The 19,726-nt window shown below is 40.0% G+C and overlaps 1 protein-coding gene across 1 annotated transcript; it reads left to right on the top strand.

Annotated features, from left to right (window-relative positions):
• Positions 1 to 3,300: 3,300 nt before the first annotated feature.
• Positions 3,301 to 3,708, top strand: LOC110875542. Its single transcript, XM_022123739.1, has one exon. It carries the CDS (start codon positions 3,301 to 3,303, stop codon positions 3,706 to 3,708), a length of 408 nt encoding a protein of 135 aa, XP_021979431.1.
• The last annotated feature ends 16,018 nt before the right edge of the window (positions 3,709 to 19,726 follow it).

The following is a 19,726-nucleotide window of genomic DNA, read 5'->3' as shown; positions in this document are numbered from 1 at the left end:
TGTTGTCTTCATGTATATGAGTCGTATAATATTATAAAATCCGTATACAATGTTATACGACCCAAACTTCATGTAATGTTATACGAGCCGTATAATGTTATACGACTCGTATAGGATGTTATACGGCCCGTATGGGATGTTATACGACCTAATATTTTCTCCGTCTATACGAGCCGTATAGCATTATACGAGCCAATATTTGTCATGTCAGATTATCCTATACGAGCGGTATAACCCTACACGACCCCTATAAAGAGTGTGAAAATAAGATTTTAAGATGTGAATTTGTTAGCATCCTTTGTAATTTTACCCAGTTATTTCTTGGTACGTTAAGCTCTAACCAGACCGCCAATGAGGTAGTGGTGGAATGGTTGGGGAAAAATTTGGTATTCCCTGTGACCCATGTTCGACTCACACTCTCCCCATTATTTTCTGCGGCATCCAGGTGAAGGGCGAATACGGGTGGCGCCGGTTCGTCTTGGATGGGAAGCGAGGTTTTACCGATTATTCCACTGTCGTGCCTTTGGGCGGGTGAGGGTCGGGTTTCCGGGCATCTGGGAGAGCCAAGAGGCTGTCGGCGGTCGAGTAGTCGACCTTGACCACAACGTCCAGTGTCACGGTGGTTCCACGTCATTCCTTGCGGTTAAAAAAAAGCTATAACCAGACCAAAATTCCAAAAGAGAGTAGCAAGTAAATCAAAATGTTCCTACAATGGTAACAACAAGTGATTGATTTGGAAAGGGTTTCAGTTTTTTGTTTCCTTTTATGGGTGTTTAGTGAGTCTCCCTCAGTTGTCTGGGACTAGGGACACAATTGTCAGTTACCCAAATTTTAATACTAGATAATAAATCTCAATTAGTAAAAATAATTTGGTGTTGAATTGTTACTTATTTAAAACACCCTTTTGTGGTATATATATATATATATATATATATATATATATATATATATATATATATATATTTAGTTCACTTTGATAATTTCTAGTTTCTTTTAAAATATTAAGATCATAAATCTAGCCATTTAAACTTTAAATACATATTATTATACATTATACATCTATAATATTGAATAACACTGATACATATTTATAGCCGTAAAGATAGTTAGAAAGCATGACAATATACCTAATTTGAGGTTTTTTATCTGTTTTTACAGTAAATTACAAATTATGACATTTATGTTCGGGTCACTTTCATGACCTTTAACTATAATAACTACATTGGGCGTCCTTGAAGTTTCATTCTTGTAACAATCGCAACATTTAGCTTAACGTTTATTTGGTACATTGCCATTTGTTTTCCCACACGTGAGTGACACATGTGTTTTCTAAATGGAAAAGCTAAACAAACTTTAAGCTAAAGGTTGCGATTATTAAAGCATCCGGTGTGAGGGGGAGCCCCTCCAACCCCACACCCACACACACCACCCAAAGCCCACTGGCCCGGGGGGAGGGGGGGGGGGATTGGATTTGGAGGTGGAAGGTGGTGATTGGAAGGTAGCGATTGGTTGGTTATTTTTTTAAAATTACAATAAAACGCCCCTCTACCTTGCCCACCACCCCATGGTTTTGAGGGTTTTGCCCTTCATGCCCCCTCTACCCACATGATGTAAAACGCTCTCTTCACCTTTCACAACCACACCGAATATCCGTAAAAGAACTAAACTCTAAGGAAAGCCAAAGAAGTTATAAATTCCGTCTGTCAGTTCCAGCTTTCATTCTCGCACTAGCTACTTTTGTCACATATAACAATAATATAAAATATTATTTTCAATTCATTTTGTGTATATGGAGGATCAACACCTCATATCAAATATCTTTTCTTAGGTGAAACTAAGAGAATTCACATCCTTTTCTCTACCCTTATTTCTAGGGTTGTAAGCGAACCAAACATTCAATAAACATTTTGTGAACTGTTTGCCGGAACGTTTGTTTATGGTTGTTCGTTTAATAAATGAACAAACACAAACAATAATTTTGTTCGATAAGTTCAACAAACGAATATGAACAGATGCTGCTTTTGTTCGTTTATGTTCATGAATATTCGGTAATATGTTCACTTATGTTCGCTTGTTAATGTTTATTATGTTCGTTCATTTAAAGGGTTTTATGTTACATTTTTTTATTTTATTGGTTTTAGTTTTTAAAAATTTGAAACCATAGTTATACTATATGCTTCCATCAACATACTCCATTTGACCATTTCAATTTCAGTTTGTATTAAAGCTTGACAAACTTCTTAACTTTTGTGTTTATTGTGTTTAAAATAATTAAGTCAACTATGTTCAGATAGTTATGTTAAGTACTTATATTTGGGGGATTCTTCGTGTAATTTTTCTGATGAAAACTGCATACTTTGTTTTAAAATGAATATATATCATTCATTTGTGTTCGTTCACGTTCGTTTACGTTCGATAAGTCTTCATGAACATGTTCATTTCCATAGAGATTGTTTCCCTAGAAGGAGACACCAATGGAGACCCTAAATTAAAGTTTTAAGCTAGCCTCTCATTAACGACTTTCACTTCGCACCTTATACTCGCACGTACACGCACGTGTGGCGAGGGGGTTGGGCACAATGTGACGCTTTGATGGTACACTTGGCCTTTGCACGCTCATATCACCGTGAACCGCTTGAGAGCCATCTTTGCCCTTAATATCATCACCTCAGTAGTAGCGTCTGCGGGTGCGAGTAACCCCTTATGAGGTCATTTGCCACTAATGACATCATCAAACAGTAGCTACTGGGTAGTTGGTTGCCACTGATGACGTCATTCTCGGATGGTCCGCAATTCCACAACGCAATTGCAACTGTGCGATGTTGTTGCCCATCCCAATCATAAGCTACTGCGGCTGAGTTGAAACGTAAAACATATTTTAAACATAATAAAATGCATTGAAGACATTACAAACAACTTTTTTTGTTTAGTTCTCGATGGAGTTGTTTTCACTATCCTTTCACTATAAATTTTAAGAATTACCTTAGTAGCAAGATACATCAAAATTTACAAAGAAATAACAAAGCTTTTTTGCAATTCTCCCATCATTCTATGGTGTTAAAAATTATAGCAAGGTGTTATTTTCATCCCTATCATTAGATTAGTAACAGAATATAGATATATATTTGTATGCTTGTATATATTCGATTGATTGTGAATGAAGGAGGCAAGGTTTCAATCATAACATGGTATCAAACCAGTTTTAACCTAACCCTAACCGATCCTCTATCGGCCGCCCTCATCTTCTTCTTCGCAAACTCTGTCGTTTTTCTTTCTTCGCCCTCCTTCATCGTCTTCAGCATGTCAACTCCTATTCACCCTGCTGTTACAGTATCCAACATCAAAGCTCTCATCCCTATAACCCTTGATATCGAGAACGGACACTATACTGCGTGGTCCGAATTATTCAAGATTCACTGCATCTCCTATGATGTATACGATCACCTTCAGCCAAAGAAAGTCTCCGATGCCTCCTCTTCCGCCGATAAAGAACAGCCCAAAGACAAAGTCGTCGCATCTCTGTCGTGGGAACGCCTTGACTCCATTGTTTTACAATGGATTTATGGGACGATTTCCACCGATCTTCTTCACACTATCCTGATGCCTAATACTAATGCACACGCGGCTTGGACGGCTCTGGCAAATATCTTTCAAGACAACAAGGCCACACGTACTATCGACCTCAATAACAAGTTTGCCAACACTTGACTCGAGTAATACCCCTCCATGACTGCCTACTGTCAAGCACTCAAGGTCATATACGACCAACTTACTAATGTTGGTTCTCCCATCACCGAAGAACAGTTGGTCTTGCAACTTCTTATGGGGCTTACGGAACAATACGAGAGCACGGCCACGATCATCCAGCAAACTACTCCGTTACCGGATTTCTATGAGACACGCTCCCGACTCTGCATGGCGGAAACACGCAAAGCTAACCAGGTTCGTGGTGTGGCACAGGCCGCCGGTACAGCCCTTGTGGCAACTTCAGAAAACCGTTCTTCATCCTCGGCTGATACATATGACAATCGGACTTCTTCGGGACGGTATGATAATCGCAATGAAACTGCTCGTGACAACAACTCCACTCGAGGACGAGGTCGCGGTCGTGGCCGTGGCCGCGGACGGGGTGGCTCTGCCGGTCGAGGTCGTGGCAATACCTCTCAACAGACTTCGGCTCCACCCGGGTACCCCACTTGGCCGTACGGGTTTGCTCCATGGACCGGCTCATCTCCCAATTTCACTCCTTGGGCTCCCTGGTCACCTGTGCCGCCATGCCCATATCCTACGGTTCCATCGCGTTCAAATAACAACCATGCAGGCATACTTGGTTCGCGCCCGGATCAATCATATGCAGCAAGTTATGCACCTACTGATGTTGATCAACCCATTTACACTATGGATACAGGTGCGACTTTGAATATGACCTCTCTCCCTGACAATTTCTCCTCTTTTTTTTAATAATGGCATTTTTAAAAATATACTTGTGGGTAATGGTAACACTATTCCGGTTCTTGGACATGGCAACCAAACCCTTAAACCACTTTTTCCTCCATTCAAATTAAATCAAGTCTTATATGCTCCCTCACTTATTAAAAACTTGATTTTTGTTCGTCTTTTACCTCTGATAATCATGTTTCTATTGAATTTGATCCGTTTGGTTTTATTGTGAAAGACCTCAAGACCCGGACCCCTATCCTACGATGCAATAGTCCGGGGGATCTCTACACCCTTGATCCTACACAAATTACCAAGTTCACCACACCATCTACTTTTGCAACTATTTCTCAAGACATTTGGCATCAACGTCTCGATCACCCAGGATCAAATTTACTTCAGTCTTTAAAACAATCTCAGTTTATTCATTGTAGTACTGTGAAACCAAAATTTTGTCAGTCATGTGTTTTTGGGAAACAAGTTCGATTGCCTTTTCTTGATTCATATCATACTACTTTTATGCCATTTGATATTGTTCATAGTGACCTTTGGACATCCCCTATTCTAAGTAGTGGGGGTCATCGATATTATATCGTGTTCATTGATGATTATAGTAATTTCTTATGGACCTACCCTCTTGCTAATAAATCCCAAGTTTTTACTACATTTACCACTTTTGCAAATCTTATTAACACCCAATTTCATCTTAAAATTAAACAATTTCAATGCGATAACGGACGAGAATATGCAAATTCCTCGTTTCAACAATTTTGTAATCAACATGGCATGCAACTTCATTTATCATGCCCGTATACGTCCTCTCAAAATGGTAAAGCGGAACGCAAAATCCGCACCATTAATAACCTTATTCGTACCATTTTAGCTCAGGCGTCTCTTCCCAATACATATTGGCATCATGCCTTGGAAGTCGCCACATACCTTCTCAACATTCTTCCTAGCAAACTTTTACATTATAACTCTCCCACTCAACGTCTATATCTCACTCGTCCATCTTATGATCATCTTCGAATTTTTGGGTGTTTGTGCTTCCCTCTCATACCTTCCACGACTATCCATAAACTGGATTATCGTTCCATGCCATGCGTTTTTCTTGGCTATCCATCCAATCATCGTGGCTACAAGTGTCTTGACTTGGCCACACACAAAATAATTATTAGTCGTCACGTCATTTTCGATGAAACAACGTTTCCGTTTGCTGATCGCTCGTCGTCTGACCCTCGTTCCTATACTTTTCTTGACTCGTGTCCTAATCAATTTCCATGGTCCACTGTTTCTTCTTTACCTTCCTCTAATATACCTCCTAGCCCACCTCACTTCACACCCCACGACCCCAACCACGTTTCTCCCAACAGCCCACCTTCTTCTTTTTTAGGCCCATCTTACATCTCTCCTGGCCCACCTAATAATCCTTCTTTTACTCCACCCACTAATACTAGCCCACCTCACAGCCCCTCCACTTCAACTACCCAAACCGGCCCAAATAACAGCCCCCTTATTCCTCATGTTACCTCGCCACAGCCCATTCCCACCCCTGCTACCACCCAGCACTCACCGGCCCAAACCGCTCCCACATACCAATCGGCCCAAACCGATCCCACATACCAGCCGGCCCAACTCGGTCCTACAAACTCATCGGCTGAACCCGCTCACTCACCCTCACCTTCTCCTATCCCTCACAGTCCATCTCAACCCCCTCCTCCTACGTCTACTCGCACCATGCATACTCGCGCCGTGGATGGTATCTCCAAACCACGACGGTTCCTTAATCTTCTCACCACTTCCGTCGCTGCCTTACCCAAAACTCCCAAAGATGCCTTTTCCGTTCCGAAATGGTTTAATGCTATGACCCTTGAGTTTAATGCCCTTATTAAAAATAAGACGTGGGAACTTGTCCCCCGACAACCTAATATGAATGTACTTCGTAGTTTGTGGTTGTTTCGTCACAAATACAGGTCAGATGGTACATTAGAACGGTACAAAGCACGTTTAGTTTGTGATGGGAGTAATCAACAAATCAGGGTGGATTGTGGGGATACGTTTAGTCCGGTTGTTAAGCCGGCTACCATTCGTACTGTTTTATCTCTCGCACTATCTCAATCGTGGAAGATTCATCAGTTAGATGTTACAAATGCGTTTCTACACGGTAATTTAAATGAGACGGTTTATATGTATCAGCCAATGGGGTTTCGACATCAACAGTTTCCTGATTATGTATGTCTTCTCAAGAAGTCTCTTTATGGGTTGAAACAGGCACCACGTGTATGGTACCAATGGTTTACTGACTTTGTTCTCTCTATTGGGTTCCGCCAAAGTCTTTGTGATCACTCTCTATTTGTTTATCATCATGGCACTGATGTGGCTTACCTACTTATATATGTCGACGACATCATTCTTACAACCTCTACAGATCAACTACGGGATCATCTTATGCGTTGCTTAGGTGATGAATTTGCCATGAAAGATCTCCGGTCCTCTTAGTCATTTTTTTGGTATTCAAGTCACTCGAAAGGCCGATTCTATGTTTCTCTCGCAGCACAGTATACTAATGATATTATTGAACGTGCTGGTATGTCTTCTTGTAACCCGGTTGCCACACCTGTTGATTGCAATCCGAAGCTGAGCGCCACGTCCAGTCCAGCATTTGATAATCCCACTCAATACCGTAGTTTGGCAGGTGCACTACAATATTTGACATTCACTAGACCTGACATTAGTTACGCGGTCCAGCAAGTGTGTATGTACATGCACTCACCTCGTATTGATCACTGGAATGCTCTCAAACGTATCGTCCGCTACTTAAAGGGCACGACCTCGTTTGGACTTACTTTAGGCTCCGTTGGTGATTTTTCTCTTCGTGCATACACGAATGCTGACTGGGCCGGGTGTCCTAACACACGTAGATCTACATCCGGGTACTGTGTTTATCTTGGTTCTAATTTATTGTCATGGTCGTCCAAACGTCAAGCTGTTGTTTCTCGATCTAGTGCTGAAGCTGAGTATAGGGGTGTTGCAAATGTGGTTGCTGAATTATCTTGGCTTCGCAACCTGCTGTTGGATATTCAAAAACCCATGCGTAAGGCCAGTATTGTTTTTTGTGACAATATCAGTGCGGTGTATCTTTCGGGGAATCCCGTTCAACATCAGCGTACTAAGCATATTGAATTAGGCATACACTTTGTTCGTGAACTTGTTCAGCGTGGTCAGGTTTGTGTCTTACATGTTCCCTCCAGATTTCAGATAGCTGACATCTTCACTAAAGGCTTGCCTCGAATTCTATTCGACGATTTTCGCTCCAGTCTCAACATTCGGCCACCTCTAGCTTCGACTGCGGGGGTGTAACAGAATATAGATATATATTTGGAATGTAAATATCCTATGAGATTGTGTAAATCTCTAAATTAGAATAGGAGATTATGTATGCTTGTATATATTCGATTGATTGTGAATGAAGGAGGCAAGGTTTCAATCATAACAATTAGGTTTACCATTTTTCTCTAAATTCTTAAATCTTCCCATTTCGACATTATGCTTTCCAATGTGTTACCATTTCACTCCATTTGCATAAAACCATCAAATTTATCCGATTAGTTTCCCATGTGCACCCGATATGGGGGTATTTATTTCTTTTAACCTACAACCCCTATTAAAAATAAACTCACATTAGTTGTTGATTTTACATGTGATGGACCTGAGATGGTTTGCTATGAACAAATTAGTAGAGCTGCAAAAGAACCAAAAGTTCGGTCTACATTTTGTGAACGGTTTGGTGCAAAGTTCATTTGTGTTCGTTTAGTTAAATAAACGAACATGAACAGTTATCGCCTTCTTTTATTTATGTTCATGAACGTTCAATAATGTGTTCGTTAGTGTTCACTTGTTTATGTCCATTTATGTTCAGTTAAATTATTAGTGTTTTTAATTTTCATATTTTATTTAAATAATTCAAAATTCCCACTAGTAGATTGTTTGACAAATATTATTGTATTACATATTGTTAGAAATATAATTTATATTTTTTCTGTTTATAAACGCGTGTTTGTGTTTATTTGTGTTTATAAACGCTAGTTTGTGATCGTTACTTAAAATTAACGAACAAAAGTAACGTATTTTGATTCATCGTGTTTATTAATTACTGTTGCATTTTGTGATGTAATGAGTAAATTTGCCAATAAGGTCAGGGGGTGTGGCTTGGCGCCCCCCGCCACATCACCAACTTAAGCGTCCCCCATCTAGTTAAACCACCCCGCCTCCGTTAAAGGGGGCGCCATCCTTGGCTTCTGCCAAAGTAGTAGCGCGCGCGCGAGATGAAATCACGGGGCCCCAGCTAATGTAAACCAATTAGAGTTTTTTTATTTATCTTTTTTTTTATAATAGTTAAAAAAGAGCTTTATAAGGGACGTTATTCCACATCGTGTAAGTTAGCGATAAAGCTCCCTGCTTATGTGTTACATACGTGACGCTTACGTGGCATAATAAAGCCCATAGGGCTTTAAAACACATCCTCTAGCCTAAGTAATAAATTAATAAATTTGTAAAATAATCTTTTCAAAATAAAGGTTATGTATAAAAAAGAAAACTACAATGATATTATTGCATTTAATAAAGCACCCCACCCCACTCACACACACCAAACATAAATGAGGAGACAAAAGGATAGTAGAGAAGTGGTCCGATTAAAATGATAGAAGAGTTTTGAAGTGAGTTTTATGAGTAGTTTTATCTTAACTACAATCATGTCGAACCTACTTCAACCGTCTTTAACACTCTGACAATTTTCACACCTTTTATTTATACAATATATAACGTTTCATTTTCTTAGGCGGGTGTAGGGGTCGGGGAAGGGGGAGTCTCATGTGGCATCGGCTTCGAATGGGAACACCCCCCCTCCCGACTGAAATTCTGTGCCTTCGGTGGATTTCTCCCGATATCCCTAATGTGTTGTTGATGATGATATGGAAGGTTTTGATTGGAGGCGGAGGGGGAACACCACCCCTGCCCCTCTTGAAGGGATGGAAAGGAAGGTGGCGTGAGGTGAAGGTGATGTGGCGGATTATGTACTTAGGAAGGACACAACTACACCTCACAACTTTAACATCAACCTCAGAACGAGTGTATAGAAATGTATTAGAGCATCTTTTACATTTTAGAGAATAATGTATTAGAGCATCTTTTACATTTTAGAGGATAATTTAAAACACTACTTCAATTCACTCTTAAAACAAAAGCAAACTTTTATATTTAGAGTTCATGTTAACTCTGTTAATACTACTTCGTTATCTTTAACGTTATCACGAACATTCATTATTGCATTACACTTAATTAGGGTTAATTAAGTGTGTCAGTTATTACACGAACACTCACATAACAGTAATTCGGTGAATTACTGAACCACCAAACGAGTTTGTCCCCGAACATTGGTAGTTAAGTGAAATAATAAGTTTGGAAAAATTAAATGAATATATTATATGAATTTATATATTTTTCGGCATTTATGTGCATTGTGCATAAATTACGTGAATTACGTGCTTTTGAGTGTAAATTGTTTGGTTTCATGTTTTACTATTTTGTGGCAATTTTTAGAAAAAACAGAATTGTGGGTAATCCTTGTAATAATAGCATTTTATTAGAATTAGGACCTAGGTTTAATTAAAAAAGCCCAAAATTGAAGCCCATGAATACTCCTTAGAAGTTTTTTTTAAATAAACATAGCCCAACCCACCACCCCCAAACCCTACGATCGTACACTCCCACTCATGTAGGGCTGTCCAAAAAGCTCGCAGATCGCTCGAAGCTCGCCCCGATTTAGCTCGTAAAAAGTTCGCTCGATATGGCTTGGTTTGAAAGTGAGCCGAGCCAGCTCGGCTCGATTAGAAAGTGAGTCAGCTCAGCTCGGTTCGTAACGAGCCGAATTGGCTCGGTTTGTAGCTCAGTTTGGCTTAGTTTGGATTATTTTCTTTATAATACATTTATTTTTATATACATTATAATATATTACAAAAAAACTTGTTATTATTTATATGTATTTAGGCTTGTAATTTGATATTTATGGCGTATTTGAATCTTAATTACCTTGCTAATTTCGTTGAAATTTAAAACTTATTTTTCGTTGTTAAACATGATTTTGGCATGTAATGTATAAAGATAAACTTATTTTGAATATGTTTTTTTAAAGTATTGAATAATATTTTAGGCTACTGAATTTTGAGAGCTATATATTATATATTTTCTTTTAAAATCGAGCCAAACCAACCCGAGCCGAGCAAGCTCGGTTTAAAACCAAGCCGAGCCCGAGCTTAGATTTTCAGCTCGGTTTATAATCGAGCCGAGCCTGAGCTTACCCTAGCTCGGCTTGACTCGACTCATGAATAGCCCTACACTCATGCAATTCATGCATCTCTTCTCCCCCCTCTTGCGATCTTGTACCTACGACCTCCATAACCAAACCCTAATCCACCATTTGTGAAGCTTGGATCATGCAATTCTTTGGAATCTTGATAAATCCTAAGCAATCTATGCGCAATTAGTAAGTTTTGTTCATCAGTCTCATCGTTTTATACATTCTTGATGATTTTTTTAATGATACCCTAATTGATTCAAACTTGACCATGGTGAATGAAAACTAGTGTCTAGGGTTTTGTATTGCGTTTATATGTATATAGATGCAATTGTGACAATAGAAAACTTGATTTGATCTCTTGTTCATACCCTGCCTAGAATGGAAGCTTTATTGATGATGGATTTTGTTTAGGCAATTCTTGGCTTGTTTGATGATTTGCATTGATTGCTATGATGTTTATAAGTATATTTAAGCAAATTGACACAATAAAAACAACAAATTTGATGATTGATCAATGTGTTCATAACCTGCCTATAATAGAAACTTTTATGGAACAAGACTATGTAGGATTGCATGTTAGATATCTTTGATGATCAAACATGGTTCATATGCGTTAGTTAGGATGTATGGAACTAATTAGCGTGATCAAACTATGTGATTGATGATAAATTACCTAGGGTTTCCTAAAAGGAAAACTTTATTGAAATTGCATGATGGAACTTGTGTATTAGACATGCATGAACCCATAGGATGTTATTAAAGTGTTATATGTTATATAAATATGATTTAACGTATGAAAAGTGGTAAACTTGTGTGTTAACTCATAGATTGCTAAAAATGGAAACTGTAATACACTAGGCGTGTAGGATAGATGAATTGGACATGGATGACAATGTAAAGTGTTCTAGATATATTAATTAGATTATGGTAACATGTTTAGAAGTGTTGAATGCGTAGAATTCATGGGAATTAGGATTCCATGTATTACATTACTTGCCAGAAAAGGACATTTTATTAGTAATACAGTTTAACTATGCATCCTACAGTTGGATGTAATGTTCAATTGTCAATTAAAATCCGACATTGCCGTCAAGGTACGACCCAAAGAGTTACACTTTGGGCAACCAACATGTAACGGTGTTTTAATCATTAATCACCAGATCACGAAATAATAAACGTAGTCTAAGAAATGAATAATTATGGAATAATTACGGAGAGCCGGATTTAATAAGACACATTATAATTAAGTTGTGTTAATTATAATAAAATGTATATGTATATATAATTCGAAATATGTGTGTATACACACACACACACATATATATACATATATATAGGGGATGGATCATGAGAAAACTAGTTTAAATGAGAAAACAAAAAAACTAACTAAAAAAGCCTAAAAACCATACCCGATTTTTTTTTTACAATTTTATTATTATTTTCGCTGGTTTTTATATAAAAATGTAAAAAAAAATTTGTACTACACATGTGCACTAATACGGAAAGCCTAAACCACTTAACCCCCCCCCCCCCACCGACACCCCCCAAAAACCTAAACCCCCCACCCCCTCCCGAAAACCTAAAACTAAACCCTAAACATAAACTCGAAAAAACCCTAAACCCCCCACCCCCCAAAAACCTAAACCCCCCTCCCCCCACACCCAAAAACCTAATCCTAATCCCAAACCTCCAAAAAACCTAACCCTAAAAGCTAAACTAAACTCAAAAGCTACTAAACAAGGAAAGTTACAAAAAGCGAGGCGTTACAGCAACAACCTCAGTAAAAACAGATAGAGATAACACGGGACCACTGGTAGAAGTTAACAAAGTCGATAATGGCGGGAGAGCTAGCACTAGATATGAGATCCATCTATGAGGCCCTTGTTGTGTCCTCGCTAACTTTAACACGGGGACTAAAAGAAACAAAAATAGTCATTTCGAATAAGACACCAACTAATGACCCGAAGGCACAACTCATGCCAGTACCTACACAATTTCAATGGCATGGAACACATGTCAAATGTTGATTTACATTATTAAGTCTTGGGAGACCTTACCAAACTGAAACAACACAGCTAACCGTTGTGCTTCGAAACCCCTCAACGTATGCATTGTCTTCTCCTTTTGGACAGTGGCAACCCGGTGGCTGGATCACCACTAGAAGGCGGCGACGTAGATGTGGTCGTTGTCACAGCAGCAAGGGAAACTGCAGGAGGATCGGATGTGCACACCTCAATATCTGAGGACGACGCCTTAAATTGAAGCTCTTAGGAAGATTTCTTCCCAGCCTTCCGAATACGAATAAGTTTCCTAGTGACATTCCCGCTAGCAGTGGATTCAAGAATAATGAGATTATTGGAGGGGGGACACCTGTTGATCCCGCTGACACCATCCCTGTTGATCCTGTTGATCCCGCTGACATTCTCAGCGTGAATGTTGAGAACTCCGACCTCCCCATCAGTTAAAACTCGATCCTCAGGCTTCAAAAATTCCTCCCTTTGGGAATCACAAAGTAAAAGAAAGACCAATCACCTATTACAAGAACGATAACGGTACCCTAATATAACTAAAAACACTTACCACCATCGACGCCCTTCAATCCAGGATACAACTTATTGTCCTTCCACACCTGAATCATCCCAATCAGCACCAAAGCACCCTCAGGTATTTGAATACACTGGAAAGGATGTGCACACAACTTTTTGAACATGGTATTTTCCTAAACGGCATTCGCTAGCGGTGGAACATCTTTCACTTTCCTTTTGGCGCCATTTCACGCCACACCATGCTCTTAGTAATGATGATAGCTGATGTATTGTAAAATACATCTTTATTCGCGTTCGTTTTTAGTCGTCTTTAGATAGTTTTAGTTTCGTTTTAGTGTAGATTGTGCATACTTTTGATATTTTCGCGTTTTCCAGGTCTGAGTGGCTTAAAGTGCTGGAAACGAGTAAAATATGACAGGATAAAGTGTCGAGACAAGAAGCGCAAGTTGGCAAGCTGAAACAGTGAAGAAGTTGCAGTTCTGGATGGTTTTGGCTACCGCGACGGGTTTCAAAGAATGTATCACGGGCCGCCATAAAGTGAAATAGAAAACAAGAACTTTTAGGGCGCCGCCACCCGCGACGCCTTGGCTTATATGTATCGCTGGCTGCCACAGCCTTGTGGCGGCAGTTTATTTACGTGACCAGCTAGGTTTTTAGGGTTTGAGTAATATAATATCAATATATCGGCTGTGATCGATTTTTATTAGGAATTGGAGACTTCTTTGGGCGATTTTGGAGCATTCTTGAAGCACTTTCGGAGATCTTGAAGCACACGAATCAGTGGTACGAGTCCAAGACGAAGAATCGAAGATCTTCTCGGGTTTTCCATTCCCTTGTTTTGTCGAATTCTTTCTTGAAACTTGTTACAATGAATTCGTGTTTGATTATCTTTGATTTGTTTACGCTTATGAACATGCTTGGCTAAACTTTTAAGCCACCTAGACTTAGTTGAATGGATTGAATAAAGTTTTTACCGTTTTTGTTATTTGCATGAATATTATGGATTAATTGTGTTTAGTAAGAAGTTTGTTTTATTGATTTGATGCACATGCGTACTTTAACTTGGTTTATTATTGTCATTTGCTTCGTATGATCCTTAGTGACAGTCTATATCACAACATAGGATTATATTAGGGTTTAGGATTTCGGTGAGTGTCTATATCACGTAAGAAATCTCAACTCTTTAGGGTGAAATTGCGCAATAACCCCTAGAAGTAATTGGTAGTAATTTGCTAGGTTTTAGTGTTCTGCTAGTCCTAATACCTGGAAAGTGAGGGGCTATTGATAGGTCTTACCCAACGAAATGCTTTAGACAGTCCTTGGAAAAGGTCGTTAATTGGTTTACCCGTTGGTTTATTCGTCTATCGAGTCAAGTTTAATAATTCAAACTACCCTAGATCTATGATTGGAAAAGAGTAGGTCAACATTAGGGTACATACACAATAATTAGACAACTAGAAAGGCGTCTAATAACCGGTAGGATTAACGGCCTAGGTAACGCCATAAGTTTCACCTCGAGAAGGGTTGAGTGGCTTAGTTGGTATTTAATAGGTTTAGTACTTTAAGATCCCGGTTCCATAATTCGTGCAGTTAACTTAATCGGTAATTCTTAAAATCAATCCAGGATTCTAGTCTAGGTGGTCCTCGTTATCATATAAGAATCGTCTTCGTCTTCAGTCATATTTAGTCTAGTTTTAGTTAATTAATTAGTTAAAATAGATTTCCTTGAATCTTCCGTAACCCCCCCCCCCCCGCCCCAAAAAAAAAACAATCAAACATTTTAAGTCGCGTTTGTCAGTGTCTGTTAGAGTCTAGTCTACGTAATACATAGAGTCTCGTGGTTCGATATCCGGACTTCCTAGGGTTATACTACATTGATTGGCACACTTGCCGATTGTGTGGTTTTAGGTCGAGTCTAGAATTAAAGCTTTGTAGTGTCTAGTTTAGAGAGTCTAATATAGTTAATTTTTATAGTCTGTTCAGCACACATCAAGTTTTTGGCGCCATTGCCGGGGACTCTTGGCAATCGCGTTCATTAGCTTTGATAGACTTGTTTGACATATACGTGCTATTTATTTGTTTTGTTTTCGAGTCTTTGTCATTTATTTTTGTTTTTATTTTTAGTTTGATTCTTAGTGACTAGTGTTTGCTTTTCTCACGTTCAGGTTTTTGCTTGTAGTGGATGCCACATCTGCGCTCGCACGGACTGCCGAAGCCGCCAGTCACCGAGTCATCGTCTCGATTGGGCCAAGGCCCACAAGTCAGTTCTTCATCTTCTTCTCAATTTCCTAATTTCGATTCTACTCCATTACCCACCCCACATCCAACCCCACCACCTTCACCAAACCATTCACCTAAAACCTCACCTAAGGTTTCCCCACCCAATAGCCCTACCTCTAGCATTTCTAGCACTTCTAGCATCCCAGAAAACTTAGAACACATGGCAAACGCTAGGCAAATCGTCCATCAGCAAGCCACTCAGAATTTCACCGGGCTTGCTTCACCCATTACCGTTCCACCCACAGTTAGTGAGAACTCATGGCAGATTCCATCTTATGCCATGCAGGCTATAACCAATAGTATCCAATTCCATGGCCGTGAGGATGAGGACGCCCTGGCCCACATTAACCGTTTCTCCCGTATCCTAGCTACCTTTAGCCTTCACGGTGCCCCTAATGATGCTACTTACTTGCAACTCTTCCCATTTACATTAGCCGGCCGTGCGGCTACTTGGTTGGACTCTCAACCAACCGGCACCTTTACCACATTGGCGGGCCTCCGTCAAGTTTTTCTAAACAAGCACTTTACACCCGCAAAGGCCTCACGCCATCATGATCAAATTCATTCTTTCCGCATGGTGCCCGACGAGCCTTACTACCTTGCTTGGGAGCGTTTCCAAAACCTAACTGCTCGTTGCTCCCAGCACGGTCTTTCCGATTGGGCTCTATGTGAGAAATTCTATAACGGTCTCACTCAAGAGACTCGTGATAGATTTGATACTAATGCGGGGGTGGGGGGCATATGATGGGTATTCTTACTGTTGCTGAGTGTTTAGAGCATTTTGAGGCATTTGCCCAGTCTCAATCTCAATCACGAGCCGATCAGCGGTATCAAAGTGGTAATTCTAATACCACTACTAGTGCATCCGCCCGAGGGGTGAACCATGTCACCATGGATCCTAGTTTGGATGTTGTTTTGTAAAACCTGACTAGGGAACTTAAGGAGATCAAGGCTAAGGTAGACAAATGTGAGTTTTGCCGAGGGGATCACGATACAAGTGCGTGTCCATTGCTAGTAGGTGAGGAGCAAGTTGATTATGTAGGAGGAGGGTTCGGTAGAGGTCAACCTAGCAGGTTTGGTAATAATAATAATTTTGGGTCGGGTTGGCGTAATAATAATAATAATAATAATAATAATAATAACTTTAATAATAATAACAATTTTCGCTCAAATGGACCCCCTGGTTTTCAAATAGCTCAAAACCCAAATAGGGGTCAAAGTTCACTTTTTGGTGGGGGTTCAGGTGGACAGTTCAACAAGGGGTTCAATGGGCAGGTCAAAGAAGGGGGGGTCAGGTAGTCAGGTTCAGCCAGGTCAGGGTCCAAGCTATGATCTAGGGGTAGTTTAGAAAGAATGGAGGCTATGATGAGCCAACTAGTTGTTAGAGACCAAATTACCCATAAGACCCTTAGTGAACATGAGCTTATGCTTAAGAACCATCAAGCTTCTTTTCAAGACCTCCAAAGGGTCATAGGTGATATGTCTAGGAAGCTAGAAGAGAGATTACCCGGTCAATTTGCGGGTAACACCCTACAAAACCCTAATGCTCATGCAAAAGCCATTACCACTCGTAGTGGCAAAACCATAGGAAACCCTAGGGTCGTTGAGGAGAGAGTAGTTGATGAGGATGGGGATATCATTGATGAAGTGATCGAGATGGAGGCTCCCGGCAAAGTGCAAAAGAGGCTAGCCCCAGCACGTACCGCACAGCCCGAGGAGTCTCAAAGTGAGAAGAAAGTTGAGAAAACGTTCGTAGATGTGAGACCTTCACCCCTAGTAGACCATTCGAGAGTCCCGTTTCCCTCACGTCTTAGGAGCCAGAAATACTCAAGGGAGTACGGGCAATTTTTAGATATCTTCAAGCAATTGAAGATTAATTTACCTTTTATTGAGGCACTTCAGTTGATGTGCGTTAGGTGTAATAAAATTTAGGTATATATTTTAAGCCCTTTTACACTTTTTTAGCCAAGTTTTAAATTTATAAAACACGATATTTACTAACACTAAACACACATATGGGCAAGTGCACCCATCGTGAGCGTAGTATAGTGTTGGTAAGATACCGAGGTCGTCCAAGGACACAAGAGCTTTTAGTACCGGTTTATCCTCAACGTCTAATCAAATCAAAATGTTAGAAAAAGGTTTTTAAACTAGAAAAAATAAAACTAACTAAAATGTTGAAAATAAAAATAAAAGTAAAAACAGATAGACAAGATGAATCACTTGGATCCGACTCGTGTGTAGTGTAACCTTTGATTATTTTCACACTTTTGCACTTGTTTAAGAGATTATCTTAGTTATTGTAGTAGGCCCCTCTTTTGAAGGTGACGTTACCCTCAACCCAGTAGTTTGAGTCAGCAAGGATACAATCCTAAAGGGTCGGATTATTGAAAGATAATTAATTAAGTTATTATTGCATAATGTGGTAGGCCCCTCTTTTGAAGGTGACGTTACCCTCGGCTAAGTAGTCTGAGTCAGCAGGGATACAATCCTAAGTAGCCGGGTTAAAGTTTTAGTAGTAGTTTAACTTATGAGGGGATCAAAGAGTTCGGACCCCCGACATCCAATACCGGTGGGTATTGAAGGAGGTCCTACTAAATTTGACCCAGGTCCTTTGCAGGATCTATACACTGAACAATGGCAAGACTCTTCCCAAACCGTTCCCTTAACCCCCGACCAGGTAGCCAACATACCTCCATATAGACTGTGGAGATATGAATGGTGAAAATCTTTTATTTTATATAGACAGTAAAATAATGCCAAGATACCACGGACAAACGATAAGGAAGAATCACCTTCAACATAAGAAACTAGTTATTAAAGTCATAAATACATAACCAATTAAAAAGTGCAAAAGATTAAAAATAAAAAGTATTACACTAAACACTTGTCTTCACCAAGTGACGTAAGAGACTTAGGCAAACATGGCCTTTGATTGTCAAGAACTCTTACGATCAATCTTGGATCCCGAGACGACTCACACACTCTATGATGGACAATGGATGATGGTGGTGGATGATGGTGTTGTGATGGTGGTGGGTGGTGGATGAAGTGTGAGAGAGGTGGTGTGCCAAGGGATGAGTTGCAAGAGCTCCAAGCACTCCTATTTATAGGCTGAACAGAAGCTCGGGCACGGCCCCGTGTCCATTGGGCACGACCCCGTGTCCATCCTCCTCTCTTTCTTTATTAAATGCAGTTTGTCTGCATTAGTTGACCACGCCCCCGTGTCCGCTGAGCACGAGCCCGTGTGCAGAAGCGTTTTTGTACTATCAAGATTTTCCTGGATTCTGCGAATCTTATTGTTGACCACAGCCCCGTGTCCGCTGAGCACGGCCCCGTGGTGGGCAATAGAAGCTTCTACAACGTTGTCTTTTCTGCTGACACTTGGGCACGCCCCTGTGCTCATTGAGCACGGGGCGTGTTCAGCCCTCTGTTTCCTTGTTTTGCTTGGGAAGATGCTGTCGAGAGGCCGGGTATGCCACGTTTGTTCCTTTTCTTGTATTTATGTTAGATTTAGCTGCCTTTTTTCTTCTTTTGTTTATCTGAGCTCATTTAATCCTGAAAATACAAAAGGAAGACAAAAGCACACTTTTCCCAACATTAGTACTAAAAAAGGGTTAGTTTTATGCCATAATTGATGTAATTTATATGTTGCATTTTGTGCACATCAAATACCCCCACACTTGAATCTTTGCTTGTCCTCAAGCAAAACTCCTTATAATGTGGCTTTTTCACTCCCAAATGGAATGGGTAGAAGAGAAGGTTTTTGGGCTTGTCATAGAGTGTCGGGATTTCCAAGATTCTTTATTAAGTTTTATTTTTATTTCTTTACAATCCTATTCGTCATGATTTATTAAAAACATTACATAAGATAAAATACTTTTTAGGGCATAACATGCCTTTTTAAAATTTCATTTATATACAAGTTCACATACCTCACGGGGAATCACTCAACACTCGGCCGAAGATGTATTTTAGTGAATCACTCGAGAGCGGCATGGAACTTACTCCTACCATAAGCTTGCCAAGCAATCAATCCTCCTCCTTTTTAACTATATACCTTTGTAAATATCAAGAGGACTTTTTAGGTGAAGGGTTAGGCTTG

The sequence above is a fragment of the Helianthus annuus genome, chromosome 9 (genome assembly GCF_002127325.2).
Source record: "Helianthus annuus cultivar XRQ/B chromosome 9, HanXRQr2.0-SUNRISE, whole genome shotgun sequence".
Taxonomy (NCBI): Eukaryota; Viridiplantae; Streptophyta; class Magnoliopsida; order Asterales; family Asteraceae; genus Helianthus; species Helianthus annuus.
Note: the sequence above shows the minus strand (reverse complement) of the source record. Positions and strands in the feature narration are given on the sequence as shown.

Bases quoted from the DNA above. Each gene is read 5' to 3' on its own strand.
- LOC110875542 (XM_022123739.1), top strand. From the start codon at position 3,301: ATGTCAACTCCTATTCACCCTGCTGTTACAGTATCCAACATCAAAGCT.